Source organism: Lissotriton helveticus, chromosome 2_1, assembly GCF_964261635.1.
Source record: "Lissotriton helveticus chromosome 2_1, aLisHel1.1, whole genome shotgun sequence".
Lineage (NCBI taxonomy): Eukaryota > Metazoa > Chordata > Amphibia > Caudata > Salamandridae > Lissotriton > Lissotriton helveticus.
This window is the reverse complement of record NC_136059.1, coordinates 1,382,544,964-1,382,564,407: the sequence shown is the minus strand read 5'-3', so window position 1 is coordinate 1,382,564,407 and position 19,444 is coordinate 1,382,544,964. Positions and strand designations below refer to the sequence as shown.

At 41.3% G+C, this 19,444-nt stretch overlaps 1 protein-coding gene across 1 annotated transcript in view; it reads right to left on the bottom strand.

The window, feature by feature from the left end:
- The window catches only part of LOC144818669 (stimulated by retinoic acid gene 6 protein-like), a 651,836-nt gene that overhangs the window by 491,353 nt on the left and 141,039 nt on the right, over positions 1-19,444 (bottom strand). The window contains exon 4 of the mRNA XM_078676317.1: positions 5,664-5,794. Coding sequence (XP_078532443.1) covers positions 5,664-5,794 — 131 coding nt within the window. The remainder of the gene's footprint in view (positions 1-5,663; positions 5,795-19,444) is intronic.

Here is a 19,444-nt window from a genome sequence, read left to right as displayed (position 1 = left end):
ACCTGATAGCACCACTCTCAATATACAGAGGGCACACCGTCTGGGCTCACCTCCAAATGCAATGTCCACCTCGGTTGCCAGGAAGCCAAGGGGAGTTATCATTTACTTCCTTGAATATACTGATTTGCTCAAAATTTTGTCAGCTGCAAGGGCCATGAAGTGATTTATATGGTCAGTCAATCCTCTTTTCTTCTATCAGGACTATGCCAAGGTTACCGCTGATAGGCGCAAGGAATTTTTGTCCCTACGTCCTCAATTGCGCTCGCTTGGAGCACGTTATGGTTTGTTCCATCCTTGTCTTTTTAGGGTGACTCTTAATAACAAAACCACAACTTATGAGGATCCATTGAAGCTGAAGAGTTTTCTCAATTCCCATAGTTCTACTGCGATGGATGTTGCTTCTGCGTCTCATTTTGCTTGATGTTCCTTATTGTTGACTTAAGGTTTTATTCACATGCACTTATTGCTTCTAATTGTTAGCTCTTAGGTAATGCTTTATCTTGGGTTATATTCTAATCTCTAGTTGTTAATGTTTTTCATATGTTCTTTTGTATCCATTTTCTATACATCATTGCCCCGTGTGTTCTTTCTTCCCTCATTTTACTCCTGGAGTTTGCCGAGTCGTCTCTCCTTCCCGCCCTCCCTTCCGAGTTACAGTCCCGTCACTGTCCTATGTGATCTCCATCCTCCCTACCCGTACGTGTCCTGGATGTTCTGTAAGTCATTTTTCTCCCTTCATATCTTTCTTCTAAATATTTTTCTTTTCTTGCTTTTTTCTCTTTCTCGTCCCTTGGATTCCAATCTTTTTTCAACTTTTTCCTCTTCTCCTATTTCTTCCTGGATGATTTCCTGTTTTCTCTTTTTTTCTCTTGTATTCTTCATACTCTTGTGTCCTTTATCATTTGCTCTTTTATTTGCTTTAATTGTTATTGAGTACAGTTTTTTTCCATAGGTTACTATATTGAATGCTATCTCTTGTTTATTCTTAATTTTTTCTGCATACAAACATGTTGTATTATACATTTTCATATATTCCCACTTTAAGAGTTCTCCGCCTTTTATTTTTCATACTTTGTATTGATTGTTATGCATTCATTGTTGATTCCCTTATATTATTGCTTTGCCTTAACCAGCTTAATATGTATTTTCTTTGCTTTGTTGAATGCCTTTAAAAATTGTTTCATGGAATGTTAGAGGTTTGCACTCCCCCATAAAGAGGCAGAGAGTCTTAACACACTTGGCCAAGCTTAAAACAGACATTGCTTGTCTAGAAGAATCACACCTCTCACCTGAAGAATCTGTCAAACTTAAAAGAGGTTGGGTAGGGGAGGTCTTCTTTTCCCCAGGGGACGGAAAGCGTAATGGGGTCTTCATTTTATTTCATAAATCCCTATCAGTCAAGATCGTTGCTAACTCAGCAGATCAGCTTGGTAGATGGGCCTTGGTTAAATTTGTTGTAGATAATACTCCAGTTTCACTTCTAAACATATATGCTCCAACTACAGGGGACGCTTCTTTTTGGTCATCGTTATCTCCTCACATTACCCAACATTATGAGGACAATTTCATCCTGGCGGGAGATTTTAATGAAGTTTTTGACCCCTTTCTGGATGGGCACTCCACCAGCACATATACTCCCCATAAATCACATAAAGCTTTCAAACAATTCATTAATCAGTTTAAACTTATTGATGCTTGGAGGTTATGTAATCCTACTCTAAGAGAGTACTCTTTTTTCTCTCCACCTCACCAAACTCAATCTCGTTTGGATTACTTTTTTATCTCACATCATCTTTCTCAGTCTTTGTTTGCATCTGACATTGGCTCTATTTTGATATTGGATCACGCTCCAGTTTCCATTCACCTTGATATCTTGCAGAAATCGCCCCTCACTAGGAAATGGCGCTTCAATAATTCTCTGCTTCTTGATTCCGATTTTGTTTCATTCTTCACTGCCTTTTTTCATGACTTTTTCTTACGTAATGAATCCAACAAGGTGCCTTTTCCTGTTGTGTGGGTTTCCCTTTAAGGCATCCGCTAGAGATTCTATTATTGGGTATGTTTCCCACAAACGTAAGAAAACAGAGCAAATCACCAATTACCTTTTCTCCAAGATCAAGAAATTGGAACATTCCTATTTTGCTTCTAAATCCAAAGAATGTTTAAATGAGCTCATTGCTACTAAACTGCAATTTAATAAAGATACCACAAATAATGCTTCCAATTATTTATTACGTTCCAGTGCTAAATTCTACGGGGGTCAAAATAAGGCCGGCAAATTGTTGGCAAATTATTTGAAAGTTAAAAAGAATAGGACTAATATAGATAATATTTATAGTCATGATTCTGTTCTGATACATAAAGATGAAGACATCTTAAAGGAATTTCTTCAATTTTACAAAAAACTATATTCTTTGGAGGCAACCTCTACGACCCAGGATATCTGTTCCTACTTTTCTGATATTGAGTCACCTTTCGCTACCCCTCCTGACCTTTCTCCATTAGAATCAGATATAACTCAGAAAGAACTTCTTGGTGCTTTGAAATCTCTTAAAAAAGATAAGGCCAGATGGTTTTACAGTGGAATTTTTTCTTCATTTTTCGGCATTACTAATCCCAAAATTACGTACACTAATTTCCAATTTTCTAGATTCCGGTTCTTCCTCAGGTTCCTTTTCTGACGCTCTCATTTGCATACTTCCCAAACCAGGTAAAGACCCACAGTACTGTAAAAATTATAGACCCATTTCTCTAGTGAATATTGATTACAACATTTTTTCTAAAACTTTGGCCCTCTGTTTAGAATCCTTTTTGCCAGATCTATTGGGGAATGAGCAGTCTGGTTTCGTCAAAGGCAGACTGCTTTCTGATAATACTAGATTGTTCTTTGATATTCTCTCTAAGACTTCACATTCTTCTCACTCTATCGCTGCAATTGCTTTAGACGCGGAAAAGGCTTTTGACAGAGTTGAGTGGTCGTATCTTTTTCTGACGTTGAAGTGGTTCGGCTTTGGCCCAAAAATTTCTACCCTCATCTCTCTTTTATATTCACATCCTAGAGCCGCTATTGCGGCGAATGGTGGTATTTCTTCCTATTTTTCTCTTAGTAGAGGGGTTCGCCCGGGATGTCCCCTTTCGCCTTTCTTATTTAATCTTGCCTTAGAGCCATTCCTTTTGCGAATTCGCCAAAATACTGCCATAAAGGGCTTTACGTTTCAGCAGTCCACAATTAAAATGGTGGCGTATGCGGATGATGTTTTATTATTCTTGTCTGAGCCCACGACTTTGTTACCTGCTTTTTTATCTGAGGTCAATTCATTTGCCTTTGTCTCTGGCTATAAATGAAATAAAGATAAGTGCGAGATTTTACCCTAGACTAAATTTACTTATAAATAGGATTTCATTACTTCAGGTTTCACGTGGAACCCTAACTGTATCAATTATTTGGGTCTCCACTTTACTCCTACTCTCTCAGGTACGGTTTCGCGTTGCATGGAAGATTGCTTAAAAAAATTGAGGGACCTCACCACAAAATGGCATCCTTTATATTTATCCTGGTGGGGCAGATTGGATACTATCAAAATGATGCTTTCCCCCTTGGTTTTATTCATAATTTCCAACATTCCATTCTCCATTCCTTTATCTTATTTCAAGAAAATTTATTCAATCTTATCCTCATTCCTGTGGGGACGCAAAAAGGCTCGCATGTCTATATTTAAATTAAGGCGCCCAAAGGAAGAGGGTGGGGTGAACTTCCCGAATTTTTCTCTATATCACAAATCCTTTCTATTAAACCAGGCTTCTAGATGGATTGCAGATTCTTCCACATTCTCTCCCTTGTGGACAACGCTAGAATTGGCATATATCTCTCTCTTCTCTTTTCCGGAATACCTTTCTTTTTCTCTTCCACCGCAGTCTATCTCCACTCCGATCCTCAAATACACCTCTAAAATTCTGCCATCTCCGTTAATTTCTTCCTTTTTTGAACAAGCTATTTGGCATAACTCATCGATTTTAATAAATAATAAACAATTTTTTGGGAAGTCTTGGAGAACTCGTGGTGTCATATGGGTGCATCAAATATTTCAGCAATCTTGTATTATTTCTTTTTCAGAAGCTATGTCGTCTTTTCATCTTCCTTCTTCTTTTCGCGCTAAGTATCTTAAATTAATACAAGCACTTAAATCAGCATATGAAGTGCACATCATGTTGCCCTCCATGTTACCTCAGGAGTCTCATATCTTATCTCAATTGCGCACTCTACCTATCAGAGGGACTAGGGCGTCCAGGATTTACTCTTTGCTACATGCTCCAGCATCACCACGTACAAAGGCTAAAGTGGAGGAGGCATGGGAAGTAGACATGAATATCTCATGGTCTGTTGAGTTATGGGATAAGCTATGGTTAAGGTTACGGAAATCCTCCAGGGCTGCAAATACTGTTCAGACTTTGTTTTTTATTTATAATCGCCTCTTACTTTCCCCACTTATTCTCAGTAAAAGACATCCTGACTTGTTTCATACATGCTGGACTTGCTCTGCACCTCATGCTGATCTGTTACACTTGCTTTTCAATTGCACTCCGGTTCACACGTTTTGGGTTAAGGTATGGTCTCAAATTAATAATATTTTTTCCACTACACACCCGTTTCATATATCTCATATGTTTTTAGGTAGTATCTCCCCCATTTGGGATCACTGCACTTTTAACATAAAAATAATTGACTTGCTCATTGCAGTCGCTTTTCAGCAGATTACCAAGGCTTGGAAAGATCTCACTAAAATCTCGTATCAGGCTTGGTGGTACGCTGTATGTTATAACCATAGGCTGGACACAACGTTTGTTTATCCACTCGCTTTGGCTCCAAAACAAAAACAGTTGTGGGACCCAGTCACCTCCTTTTTTGATACTTGTGTTCTCCGCTCTCTGCCTCAATCCCCCTTTCAACAGGAAGTTGCTAAACCTCCTTGAGTTCCCTTCATTGTTTTATCTACTTTATATTATCAAATATTCTACCATTCTTTAGTATATCAACACATCAATATTTGTTGCATATTTCATTATAGCTGGTTACTATATATGCTTTCCTTCTTTTGGAATATTTCTTTATTTATTTTAATGTATACTTTATCTTTACATTGTTGTTTTTAATTTGTATAAGTGATTTATATGACTGTTAATAAAATATATTCTGAACTTTAAAAAAAAGAAGGATTAGCTCAAGTTATCAATGCACTGCTTTTGAATTAATAGTTCAACTAACTGCAACAACGTTTTCAAACACAGAGATATGTATTCTGTAAATTGGTGGTCAGTGAATTATTTGAACATTGAGGTCAATTATTCACAAATTGTGACAAAGTTGTGGATGTTTGGAGGTTTGAATGTACGGAAGTATATTGGGTGGTGACTGCAGTGTGACAATAGAAAAACAAAAACGTTGGAATGTAATGCAGCCCTGGCATGATGGCTGAAATTAATTCAAGCATATCAATCCAACACTTTTTTGTTTCCCTAAAATAAATACAAAATGTTTTTATTGTCATAGAATTAATATGGGAAAGAACTACTGAATACATTAGTGAGGCAACCAACTATGACATTTAGCTACCAGGGTCAGTAAGGGAAGAAAAGGGCAGACATTTCTGTGAAAGATGGCCTACCTTTTGCCCAACTGGGCACTTCCGCTGACGTGAATCCCTCCGAGAACAGGAACATGATCTTATTCGCTATGGCCCCAAATGCAAAACCGAGTGTCCAACGATTGTTGAATGCGCCAGCAAAGTCTAAGGGTCTGTCAAGGCAAGAGAATAGAAAGCAGCTCTTAATCCATTTGATACAGAGAACATTACCAACAAACTGACTAAAGGGAGAGTTGGATATTAATGTCGATAATGACTGTTAACTTTGCTTTAATTATTATCTAAAAAAAAAGCAAAAGAATGTTCATTTGTGATATTTTCCCAGCAGCAGAGGAAGAGATTGTATTTACCTGTGGAAAGCTGTAACACTGAATCGCAAAATAACCAGTAAATGTTTTATTTACATTGGCTCGGGACACTGTGACAAGAACGTGACAGTCTTTTAAAACCTTCCTTTCAGAACTTTTTCAGAAGTTAGCAGCTTCACTGCCCACTGCTCAGCAGGTTACTGTAGTAAATCTGTGATAGGAGCTACCACTTGTATAAAAGGAGGCAGGGGTGTAGGCTCCAGAGTCTAAACCCAGGGGAGGTAGGAGGTCATGGTACTAGGCTGTGGGTGGTTCCTTTGGAGGTTCAGTGTTTCACTTCTGTAATTGGACCTGTAACACAATTACTCTCTTCAATGCCAAGCCACTGTGCTCCATTGTTAACGAATTGCCAAACAATAAGCTGCAAGAGATGGGTTGGCGCATGTAGATAGATGTCTGGTAAATAAAACACTATTACACAATTGTTGTGCCAAGCCCCACCACAACCATTGATGTCTATGTCCGTAGATCAATATAGTTGATGGCGATGGCAACAGAAGTCTATATGGCGATGTCACCATTTTCATCCAGAGAATTGTTTAAGATGACATCAACTCAAACTGCTTTTAAGAAACATGGCCCGAGGCTTCAAAGCAAATGCTCCTTAGGAAACCCACAGCCATGACTGATCGAATGCTCAACCCATGTGAAATCAGCCTCTTGCTTGCGTTGAGTGACTCAATGCGTGCAAGTGGCTGATTTCGCATGGGTAACACTCATCTTGAGTCATACCTCAAGGACCATCATGTCCTTGTAGGTAAGTGCCTGTCACCACAAAGTGAAACAAGCATTGGCATAGCCAATAGGTCTCGCTTGTGGGACCTTATAAGTATTTAGTTTTGCAGCACAATATCCTTGGTGCAACAAGGATATTGTGCTGCAAAACTAAATACTTATAAGGTCCCACAAGCGAGACCTATTGGCAATGCCAATGCTTGTTTTCTTTGCAGCAAAGCCGTGATTTGTCGATGAGAATTCACAGAAGCGGCAAACACCACCCAAATGAGGCAGTTTCGGGTGGAGCTAAAAAGCACACATCCCCACACCAGGACTTCGCAGCACTCTATGCAACGCTCTCAGTAAAGTAGACCTGGGGAAGCCTTCCTGGACATACAGTTGCTGTGGGGCACGCCTTCCACACACGGACTGGAGGGGAGGGGCACAGACTTTGTTAGAACAATTGTGCAATTTCTCACATTAATTGGTTAAAAAAAGCGCTGAAGGGCCGGCGGCTGAGGAAGTGACATGCGCCGTGTGTGTGTACAGTGAGCTGATACCGGCGGCAGCCGGATTTTTGCAGGCAACAACAACAAATGTGAGGGGGCATGACTGCAATGAATAAAAGCATAAAGATGGGAAGAAAAAACCCAGTCATTTACTACTTGGACGGCAACTGAAGGAAACACCAGACTAAGTGTCATAAAATAATAAAACAAAAACAATGGCACGTCCCTGGAAGTCACAGGAGGGAATTAGAGTAGCATGAGGTAAAGTGGACAACAACAGTTCAATTGACGGGAGAAGTAGGGAAATAAATAAACGACGACTAAGATGTCCGGAAAAGCACAAGTGTTTAACAGTATTATACAGCTCAAAATGATGGTAGAAGACGTTAGTGCCCATGAGACGCTTGGACTCGATGAATGCAGCGCGTCTGCAATTATAAAATAAACAATACACGGAAGACGCGCTTAGGAGAGGAAAATACATTTAACCATTCACAAAAAAACTGTGCAGTTATAGGGTTAGATTTGCTTGTGAAGAGTACCCTGTAAAGATTATTTAATGCCTTCTCACTTCCTTATCAGTCCTCGGATCTTTTGACGCTGGTTTGGTTAGTAAATTCTGGTATCTGAAAGGGTTCTGGCAGAGTTGTACCATGTATAATAAGCTTGGGATTTCCATGTCTCGTCAGCGTTGCAGAACGGCCTGGGGGAAGCTGTCTGGGGAGGGGGAGGATAATTAGGGGAGGAGAAGCCGAGAAGCCGCAGAGCGCACGCTGGGCGAAGCCCTTTGATGTGCTCTGCGGCAAATGCAATTAGGAGGGAGGGAGGCTGATGCGCGTTCATGTTTGATCACGTGGTTCACGTGAACTTCATGAAAACCGCCAGCAAAAAGCTGGTGGTTTCACGAGGATTTTCGCTACTTGAATTCTTGCGCGCATCGATAGGTCGCGAGACCTAAAAAGGCACGAGGAAAGGTGCTTCAGTTACCGCTCTCAGGTTGTGGTGTTCCGCTCCACGTGTGCAAAAGGATGAGCATACTTTTCAAGTACATTGCTGCTGCATCTCAGGGAGTATATACAAGGCACATCACATACATTTACTCGCAAAGAAATCCTCTGGAATTATTTGTATATTTCATATTTCCCCTACCCTTGCTATGAAGCAACGAGACTTTCTTAGCTGTATCTCTTTAATCATTTTCTCCCTGCTGCTGGCTGTGAATGAGCTCCCCAGATGTTTCCGGACTGAGGACAAAACTCTACAACTTTCCAAGCCTCTGCAGGGTCTATAAAGAAGTGCCCTCTGCCCTGTACTGATCTTTGAGCTTCAGGGTTGAACATGACACACTTTAGCTGTCTTTCTCTGTGTGCCTGTGTTGTAGCAGGGACAAGAATTTAATAAAAATGTAATTTGACCTTGGGAAGCCCTCCGATAAAACTACTCTTTCTAATATGAAATTCCTTTATAAAGTTGGGCTCTGGTCAATGTGATGCTGAGACAAGTTTCACACAACACAATGTCTCTGTCTCCTTTAATTTCATACGGCCAACAACGCAAGCAAGAGTGTGGCTGAATCTCTACTACTTAAGATAAATACTCACTTCACTGTGAACAATTACCACTAAAAAAAGATGAAATCACGCCCATATGAAGAAATTAGTGCTACATTATGGACTCATATAAATATAACAATTAAGAATGAGTGCACTTTTGATCCTACAAAAACAATCCATACAAATGCACAACATGCCAGAAAAAATTACGTGCTTGCCAAATTACACTATGCCTACAATCCATTTTCTATTATTCGGAAACAAAGAGAAAAATGATCCAGAGATAAAATAATTTACAGTGGCAGCATTTCTGTGGTGCCCCTTGTAACAAAAACGGCCCCCAGGGGTTCAAAACCGGCCCCCACCTTGGTAACCCACCGGGGAAACGCCCAGTGCCCTCTGCGGCCAGTCCGGCCCTGGTTCCAATTCACACCTTGTTACCCGTGGGTTAACTGTCTGATCTTGTAACCACAGGGCCAATTCACAAACAGTACCTAGTCTCGTCTGCGCAAAAATGCTAGCCTGAGGATTTGCTTGCTATAAAATAAAACTGCAACATCCCTTGTTTTCCAGGTGTGTGTTTGCCAACCCCATCTCTATGACTGCAAAAGGCTTCCTATTAATAAAATACCAATATCAGGTAAATCTGAAGATTATTCTGCAAATGATGGCGCACTAACACTGCACAGTGACAGTGGCTTAGATTGGTGTGATTGCCAGGGTTAGTGGAACAGTACTTAAGGGAGACTATGATAACACTGCCCTCCGTACACTGCTTATTTTGTGCCGGTGGTTGCTGGTGGTGATCACAGCACGGATTCTTGCCGACTGGGACTAATTTATCATCTTCAGACTTTGATCCAAAGCAAGAGCAACAAAAGTAGAAAAGAGAAAGAAGTAGGAGGAGAAACGCATAGAAAGAGAGGCAAAGACAGAAAGCAGGGATGAAAATAAACAAGCAAGAGTGAGATAAACAGAAGGAATTGAAGGGTGGTGGAAAAAAGAGGCAGAGTGCAACAAAAACTAGACAGCTTGGTGTTTGGAAGCCTCAGCATTTGGCAGTGTCAGGCTCCTACGAAAAACCTTTGGACACTGCTTCTGTTTTTTTTTGTAACTAATCAGGCCCTGCCTTCAGACATAAACAGTGAGATTTATTTACACCCACAAATCAAAATTCTGACAGCTGGGGAAGCTTTCTTCCTGTGTCTTCTGCGTCACTGGAGTTGATTACAAAGTTATCCAAAATATGTTCTCAAAGAGATCCCAAGAGCCAACAAGAGACATAAAACAAAAGATAACAGTGGTTCTACTTAGGGAAACAAACCAAAAAGTCTACATTAAGGATGCTCTTGTCCTCTGTAGATGGCTCTCACTGTACCTGTAGTCATGAACTAGCGACTCCCTTTCTTTATACGCCCCAAAGGGATTTAAAGCTGAATACATTGTTTAAATGCTAAATATCATTAGCTAAACATTTTCAAACCCCTGTGAGGTTTAGAACGCACTGTAAACATGTTTAGATATGGGTGCCAGCTGCGGCCCGTGCAGGTAAGAGTGGTGGGGCCGGGTAAGGGGGGCGGGGTGGGGGGGTGGATTTTGACAGACGACGACAAGGGAAAATATATATTTATTTATTGGGCACCCACCCTCGATCCTCATAAATGAAATACCATGATCCTAAAACCCGACATTACCTTTGCAAGAGATTCGAGCTGCTTCTAGCTGTGATGTGACCCGCATAGGCAGAAGTTAGTCTGCGGCTGCCTGTGTCCCTGTGCGTGTGACATGGGCTGCTAGATCAGGCTGGACTGTTTCTCTTGCAGTAGGACTAAGACCGATCTGCACATGATCTCTCGCACACGGCATGGCAACGTTGGCATAATAAACTATGGTGGACTGAGTTGTGGTCCGAGTGATTGTCAGTGGCTGAGACTTTCTCAATATCCGACCCATCATGGTTTGCTTTTTTAATATCACGTTTCCCTCACCAACATTAGGGGTGAAGCTACCAGTAGTGCAGCTGGTGCAGTGGCACCAGAGGCCAGACATCGAAGAAGCCCAAGTGACCTGTTCTGGCTGAAGTTACCTACATGTCCACTTAGATAGGCCAGGTTGTTTTTACTCATCCCTACCTGTGACCTGTCTCGGTTTGCTCTTCCAGGACGAGGGGTGGGGATGAAAGGGATTGTGCTACGGTCACTTAGAGTGATAAGGGCCAAAGCAGGCACTGGCATCACCAAATCTAAATGGGCGCAGCTCAGCTGGCATCTGTCTAGGGGCTGTAAAGATGGGACATAAATGGCCTGTGCTGCACTTCCACATGTGAGGGTGTTGGTTTACACTTCAGAAGTTACACAGCAGGCTGCAAGTTTTAAGTCGTATCAGAGCCCACCTACAGATGCCTAGCCATGAGAGAGGACATGCAGTTGTCACAGGGGAATATGTATCAATGGTGTAGCAGCGACAGTGGCACCGGGTCCCAGGGCTGTAAAAGACCCACTTCACTCTAACTAGTGACTATTTTGTATTACAATACCTGGGGATGGGGGTCCTGTATCCTTGCTTGTATTAATACCCTTGGTACACTTGCTACACCACAGTCCTGGATGCAAGAGAAGGTGGAGTGAAAACCTTGCTTAGTGCTATGGTACCTTATGCAGGAGGCCAAGTACTGTACAGGTGCAGCACTTGCACCAAAACCCTTTCAAAAGACAGAGCCATTTTAAGGCATGGGCAAAGTGGGCAATTGCCCAGGGCGACCCCTCTCAGGGGGGGGGCTCTGAAAGGTACATTTTCCTTTCTTGACCTCATCTCTGACTATTTCAACCTCATCTTGACTACCTCTGCCTCTCCCTCTTTTTCGCTACCCAGTGTAATCTTAAGGACTTTTGGGGCCCAGGCCAAGATATATTTCAGGTGTATTTATCTGACCTCATTTCGGAACGTGTAAATGTAAATCAGTATTGTTTGTCATTAAGTTGACTTCAATTAACAGAAAATGTGTATTAAAATTCAGAGTTGTTCCGAACAAGGAGCCTCAAAATATGTCTTGCCAGGGTCTCAAAAATCCTTAAAAAACACTATCAAAAGACATTTTAAAACTCATAGTAAATACATTTAGGATTAGATTCCTTGATTTGAGTTAAATAGGCAGTGCGTTAGAATTCGTTTCTGTGGGGGTCTCCTGTAAGCCACCCTAGCTAATTACACTCTCAGATATTCCACTCACTGCATCTCAGCTTCCAAAGTACAAAAACTCTTTCCTTACTCTGCTATCCATCATAACACAAATCAATGCAAATGCAATTTACGTGATCTGATACTAAGAATAACAGACCAGTTGGAACATTTCAATTTTATAAAGTGTGTAATGGAATTGTCAAAAATCTAAAATATAGTTATCAGTTACTTAATGGAAAAATGTATCTAGAAGTGCGATTGCTATTTCCCCTGGCCCAGTGAACGTTTATCTTTCTTTAAAATAACAAATCAATAGAAATATAATTATACAGGGATTGTTATTGCATTCTTATTTTGATAAAATAGTTAACATCAATCTCTGGGAATGCATTCACCAAATTGCGTTATACCAGAGTTATCATTAGGTCAGTCTTCTGAGTCGCCTAAAACATAGTTTCCATATTTGTATTTTTTCTATCCCTCTTCTGCTTAGGTTTATCTTCTCCGCATCCTTTGTTGCAGATGTGAATTGTGATTAGGGCTCCCGGTTTTATGGTATTTCTTTTTTGCCATTTCCGTCTGCATTTATCCATATCAATTATTTGCTAATTTTATCTGTATTTATCCTTATTTATTTTGGGTTTTGTGGAAAAATTAAGCTGATATTAGTAAATTTCCACATTTATTTAACCGATAAATATGCACTCATGCTTGAAACTTTGCCAAGTTTCAGTGGTATGAACACCTGCAGAAGATAAATCTGTGCACTTATATGAAAATATGCAAATTTCAGAATCAACCTTGTGCATATCTACTGCTACTAAAGCCTCTTTACTAAAATTCCTTTCTTTTTTTACCCCCTTATTTATCAATCCACACATCTATTGGCCTGACAGTTATGGCAGACAGTATTTAGAATTACTCAAAAAGCAAACCAATTTCCATTTTGATCCACATTTAAAAATAAATACAGACAAGAAAATAAATGTTTTCTGTCTGTATTGTTCTGTAAAAATCAGTCAAAATGGAAAACTGGGAGCCTTAATTGTGATCAATCTCTAGAAAAATTTCTTGCCTGGATATGCATTGCCTGGGATTGGCCTGCTGGCAGACTAAGACGTTGTAAGGATGACAGAAGCCTGGTGCATCATTCCATGTGATGCAAGTATAAACGTCTACAATCTACATAGAACCCAGAGGGAAGGAATACAGATGGGGTGGTCTAGAAAATCTAACACCCCCAAAGATGGAACAGCTCAGGAGTAGTGCGACTCCTAGTGGTTTGTCCTATGGATGCATTATGAGTAGGCTTTCCTGTTTTCAGTTTCTATTTTTGGTAAATTCTGGTGGGGTTTTTTCAGTGATTTCAATACCTTCAAAAACAGTTGTTATCAGTGGTTACACATTTTCGTGCCACTAAAAACAAAAGAAAAAGTGTTTTTCCGGTGTTTATGGAACGTTTTGCTTTTATTATTGCTTGCTTTCTGCACTGATAGAACATGGTATATAGACAGTGTATGTATAGTGTATATAAGGTCCAAATAGATTTTTGCAAATTAAACTTATCGAAGTACACCATACAATACTTCTTCCATGAGTCTTTCGTCATGCACGCTCGCTCTTTCCTTCCCATGTAAACTTGTATCTGTGAAAAGGGAATATATGATGTTATCCCGCGGGATAAAATCCCGCATACCATTACCATTAATGTTGAAAGGGCCCTCTCAACATTGGCACTTGAGACGGGCAACGCCAAAACAGCCAGTACACAATTTGCTAACTCTGGCCACTTACATAGCTTTCCATGCCAATACTGGTGTACTTGAAGATTGTGATTCTCAGGGCAGGTTCTGCAACATTTGCATTGAACTGGGGGCTTTTGCCCTCAGAGTTATTGAAGCGGTCAAAAATGAAGCAGCACTTTTGAAACTACGGAAGAAATTCCCCTTTACTGAAGGATCTAGAACTTGTACAGAGTACCACAGTGAGGTTTCATTGACTTCAAATGCAATTGATGGTGAAGGGACATTTCTATGCATCGTTGCAAGCCATTTCTCATACATTTTAGAATAAATGTTCCTGAATTGCTCTTCAACATTGCTTTGCTTACCAAGTGGCAAGCACTCTAACATGGAACATGTTGCAGTGCAAAAGTCACTAAATGTGTCAACTAGCCTACTCTCAAAGAGTACCAGATGGATTCAAAAGTCAATAGCATCCCTCATTAACTCTGAAGTTGTAAAGATGCTTTCAGCATACCATCTAACAAGTGGCAAGGATCTCCAAAGGGAAACAGTTCAGCTCGGGTATCAATTTTGACAGGTCATCACACAACCTTTTCATATACGTAGCTGAATCACTGCAAATACAAACACTATCACTCCAATCTTTGTTGAACTTGGAAAGAACCTTTGTTGCAGAGCATTCCAAGTGACTCTGCGTTCCATGTTTTTCCAAAAGTCTGGTGTCCTGTTTTAACCACTATCCCAGATGCTTGGTGATAGCGCTCTTAATACATGTACTTGTCACTATACCTTGCATTGAGTGTTTAAAGCCTGCGGTGTTGGCAATTCACCTACTATACATACTGACCCACTAGAAACAACTGGGGGCTGATGTATTAAGGGTTTTTACCCATTCTCTGTGGGTAAATGTGATGACATGTATTAGGAACGATTCTTATGAAACCAGCCATTTTACCTATCAGTGAAAGAATCAAACGCAGCCAAAATATCAAATATGATTTTGATGTTTCCTGATGCTCTACAGTTTATAAAATAATTAAATGAGACCTAAAACATGCTTCTAAACCATGCATCTTTAGACCAAAGACCACAAAACTAGAAAAAGCAAAAGGAAAAAGAAACAATATTTTAGTAGCATCCCTAAACTTCAAAACCCAAGCAGAATAATGTTAACCCAGTCTTTCCTGCTGCTAGCTTGTATAACAGTTACATCGTATTTGCCCCTTCCGGAAGAAAAAAAAAGACTCTTTCACACTCTTTTTCCTTTCTTTGAATGGCATTTAGTTTGTGGTAGTGCAGGTGTTTTTTCAGTGTTTATATGTTTACACTGGTGAGGGCTATTTCTCTTTCAGTGGGGTTTTATCAGTTATTATAGGTTTAAACCTAAAACCCCACAGCCTAATTATGAGGTAAAAAAAAACTTGGGCACATTATTTTGAATTTCAATGCTTTATTTATAGTATTTTGCTAACAATGAGTTTTGGTAACCATTACAGTGATTTTATTATCAATAATGATTGCATTCCAAATATGGTTGCTGATTCTATCGATATGAGGTGACTGTTCATATGTGGTTAATGTGGTTTTATTGTGGTGACCCCTTAACAAAGTCAACAGGCTTGTTTCATTTATTTATGTGGAGACCCCTTGACAAAACCAATAGGCTTGCCTTATTTATTGATGGGAGACTCCTTGACAAAACCAAAAGGCTTGCATTATATGTTGATGTCGTGACCCCCTGACAAAGTCGAAAGGCCGGCTTTATTTCAAATGACACCTCTTTATATTGGGATATTCAATCTGGTATAAGTGGTATGGATACACACAGCCTTCGTATTGTACAGAGGTATTTAAGGACAGGCTATTCCCTCACCAAACCCTACCATGCAAAGCCTACACCCTGCACAGATGTGTTTGAGGAGAGGCCTGTCTCACACCCAACCCTAGTATGCACAGCCTTCACCCTGAATAGCGGTCTTTGTGGAAAGGACAGTCCCTCGCCAAGCCCTGCTACACACAGCCTTTGTCCCATACAAAGGTCTTGGCAGACAGGACAGTCCCTCACTCAACACTCCACCACACAGCATTTACTGTGTACAGAGATCGTTGTGGTCTCACCAAACTCTACTACCTTCAGCCTACACCCTGTACAGAAGTCTACTTGGAAAGACAAAACCATAATGAAATCTTACTACTACGCACAGCCTTTGTCATACACAGAGATTTTGCGCATAGGCCAGTCCCTCACCAAACATTATTGCTCACAGTCTGCGTCTTTGAGGATACCCACTCCTTCAAGACAGGTCGTCAAAACCCTAATAGAAACAGCCTTCACCCTGTGCTCAGCACCTCATGGAGATCATACTCCCTCCAGACACCCAAGACCCATTAGGTGGCCAAGCATGTTGCAAAAACTTACACCCATTAGCAGTAGAAAAGGTATAGGGAATTGACTCTAGATGTACCTTACTAAATACATTTAAGATTATAACAAACTGTCATACTCACTGGATGACGTAATCAGTGATGTCATAAATTGTGTAATTTTAAATGCCATCATTGGAAACTTTTGGGTAAGCCATAGCCACTATCTGCAGCTCATTCTTGAACACCTGATGCTATTGGCCACTCCCTAAATGCAGCTACGTTTTTCCCATCACACTTCTTGACCAAACTGCCTGGTTTCTTGTTCAACGTTTTTGCATTCCCTCATATCTCTGTTATCACAATGAGTTCAAAGCCTCCAGCCCTGCAACATCTCCTTTCACAACCATTTCTCCACCTCCTCCACTGTTAGTACTATTTCAGGAGCGCTTCTCACTTTACCCATGATAGGTGCTAGTTGCTGCCCAACAACAGTATCCCAAACTAATGGTACCCAAAATCCCTTTGCCTTAAAATCAGTGCTATTTACATATGCATTATATTCACCAGCTCTATCAAGAAAATGGTGGACTAATACACCTTTAGCTTGCGAATCATTCAGAAAGAATGTATATGTCCCCGCGCAGACCCAGGGTCTGCCACTTCCCGGGGCTAAATATATAAAACTAATGCAGGGGCCCGGGCTGCCCCCCGCAGCCCCGGGGGCCATCTTCTCCCAGGGACTAAAACTAAAATTAATGTGGTGGCCCACACGGCCCCCCTGCAGCCCTGGGGACTGTCACCTCCTTGGGGGTGAAATAAATTAATGTAGGAGGTTCGTTGCGGACCTCCATCCCCGGGGACCACCACCTTCCCGGGGGTAGATTTTATAATGGAGGGGGGCTGCGAGCCACCCTTGTGGAGCCATGGATGGCCCTGGGGATCGCCACCTCCCAGGGCTGGCTCCTGCTACCTCCTGAGGTGCCCACCCTCGAGAGGTAGATGTTTGCTTTTACTTGGGGCGGCTGATAGCTCCCACCAAGCAAAAGCAAACATAACTCCACTTTAAGCAAGCCGGAGCTGTCCCCCTCCCCATAATAAAATAAAGAGGCACTTACCTCTGTAAAGCACAAATCATTCAAGTGTCTTTTCTCTGCATTTCCACCTTGAAAAGTTATCTGTAATCCGTGAAAAAGGTGTTTGCATCCTTGCTTTTCAAGAGTGCAATATCTCATATAGTGTATGTGATGAGGGGGTTCTTTCTTGTCATCTGCTGCTGAGACCAGAGTTCATGTTCTAATTTTTAAAAACTAGAAGTATGTAAACTTGCCTAGAAGCTCCCCCCATCTGGTCCCGCCCCATATGCATTAGAGGTATGCAACATCTTCCAGCCCTTTTCCCAGGATGAAGGACAGCTTACTAAAAGCCCCCGAGCGCATTTCCTGCTGATTTCGTAGACAGGATCTTAATGCCTAGGAACACGATTGCATCTCTACAAAACAAAGAAGCACTTACTTCTGTAAGGGAATCTTTTTATAACTGACCTTGCCTGCGAGGACGCTCGAGAATCCATCTTCCCGAAATCACCGCTACTGCTTGCCGGACCCGCTGCGCGGGTCCCGCGTCGCCGGGGAGGACCTTTTGAACCTACGGACCTGCTCCTGCCATCGAGGTCTGCTAGGGTGTGTGTGGGCTAAAGGCAGGGCTGCGAGTGGCGCTACAGGGACTCCAATTCCCAGGAGTCCCTGCTCAACTGATCGGCACCACCTGGACCGCTCTCCCTGCTTGCCCCGCCCCCAGCGTGTATTTTCTAATCCCAGGTGGCCGCTACGCGGGACGTCGGACGAAGCCCGGACAAAGGGCGGACAGTCCGAGACAGTCCGAGACTGACCGTGACTGGGCTGGGCTAGGATCCTTATCTGCCATTTCGTGGTCCATCTGTGTCATTATACAATAAGTCAAGGTAAGAGAGAAGACCCCTCGCGTTCCAGGGAACAGGGTGCTAAATGACCAAGCAAGTCTATAGAATATCCCTGGAGTAATTATAAACACAACAATATGTATAAGTAAAAAGACCCCCTCATCCAAAATACGTTTTGTCAAGGGAAGGCCAAGGACCAAAGTGTAACGTTCACAATCTTTTAATTAAAAATAAATACAAGTTATCACAGTGTTAAAATTTCAGAACAATCAATTATTCCGAAAGCATACAATATAAAAGAACAACTCATATATTTAAAAATTGAAATGCAAAGAATAACATTTTCTATTCTAAAAAATATTACATGGAAAACTTACTACAGTACATATATCAGACAATCCAGAAATAACCAATAATGCTAAGTGTACAGAACATAAAAGACACCCCTAGAACTCGAATGGCTCAAATGATGTTTCTACCAATTAAGTGGGATCCAATAGCCTTACACACTTCATGTATTCATACCACAGGTATTGATATGGCTGTAAAAAAACAGGATGGAGAGTGACCACAATCCTCTCTGCATGGTTTTTAAAGCAAACATGGGGTTAAGAGAACTAAATCATGGGGGTGGCAAAGTCACCTTAGATATTGCAACTTCAAATAATCTGCGCCACATAAAATGGGGTAGATTAATCGAGAATACCGAGAGGTTGGAGGAGCTTAAAAAAGTGGTGGTTGAAGAAGTGGGTAAGATAAACTCACATGCTACAAATCAACATTTCCCTGCAAATATGCTTGAGGCTCATATGAACCTTTTTACCAAGCTCCAGGAGTTTTTTAAGAAGCCGATAAAATCCAATAAGGCCCATAAAAATTTACCCAAAATGGGATGGTATGATAAGTCCTGTAGAGCAGCCCGCCAGAACCTCAGCACCGAACTTAGAAACAAGAACATCTTAGGTGTGAGAAAAGCGAGGGATACATATAGGAAGGTACAAAAAGAGGCCAGGAAAAAGTGGGATGAGGCTCACTGGCGCGACCGTAAATCCGCCTGTAATGTAAAGAATCAAAGCCAATTTTGGGCCTTGGTCAAGTGGGATAGAGGGGGGGTGGCTCAACCGCCACAAAATAATGTAGCCAAATATCAATGGGTAGACTTCTTTAAACCACAATACGCTCGTGATTTAGCGGAAGGAGAGAGTACACTACCTCCTACAGTTTTCTATCAATGCCAGTTATTTACTAAAGAAGATGTCAGCATTGCGCTAGATTGTGTGACAGGGGGCCGAGCCCTGGGAATGGATGCCATACCCGCTGATGTGTTTTTAAGTGATCGTTCATCTTGGTGCCAGTATTTTGAGTGGCTGGCTAATTCTGTGGCCAGGGGTGCACCAATACCGACCTCATGGAAGGGTGCAGAAATCATTCCAGTTTTTAAAAAG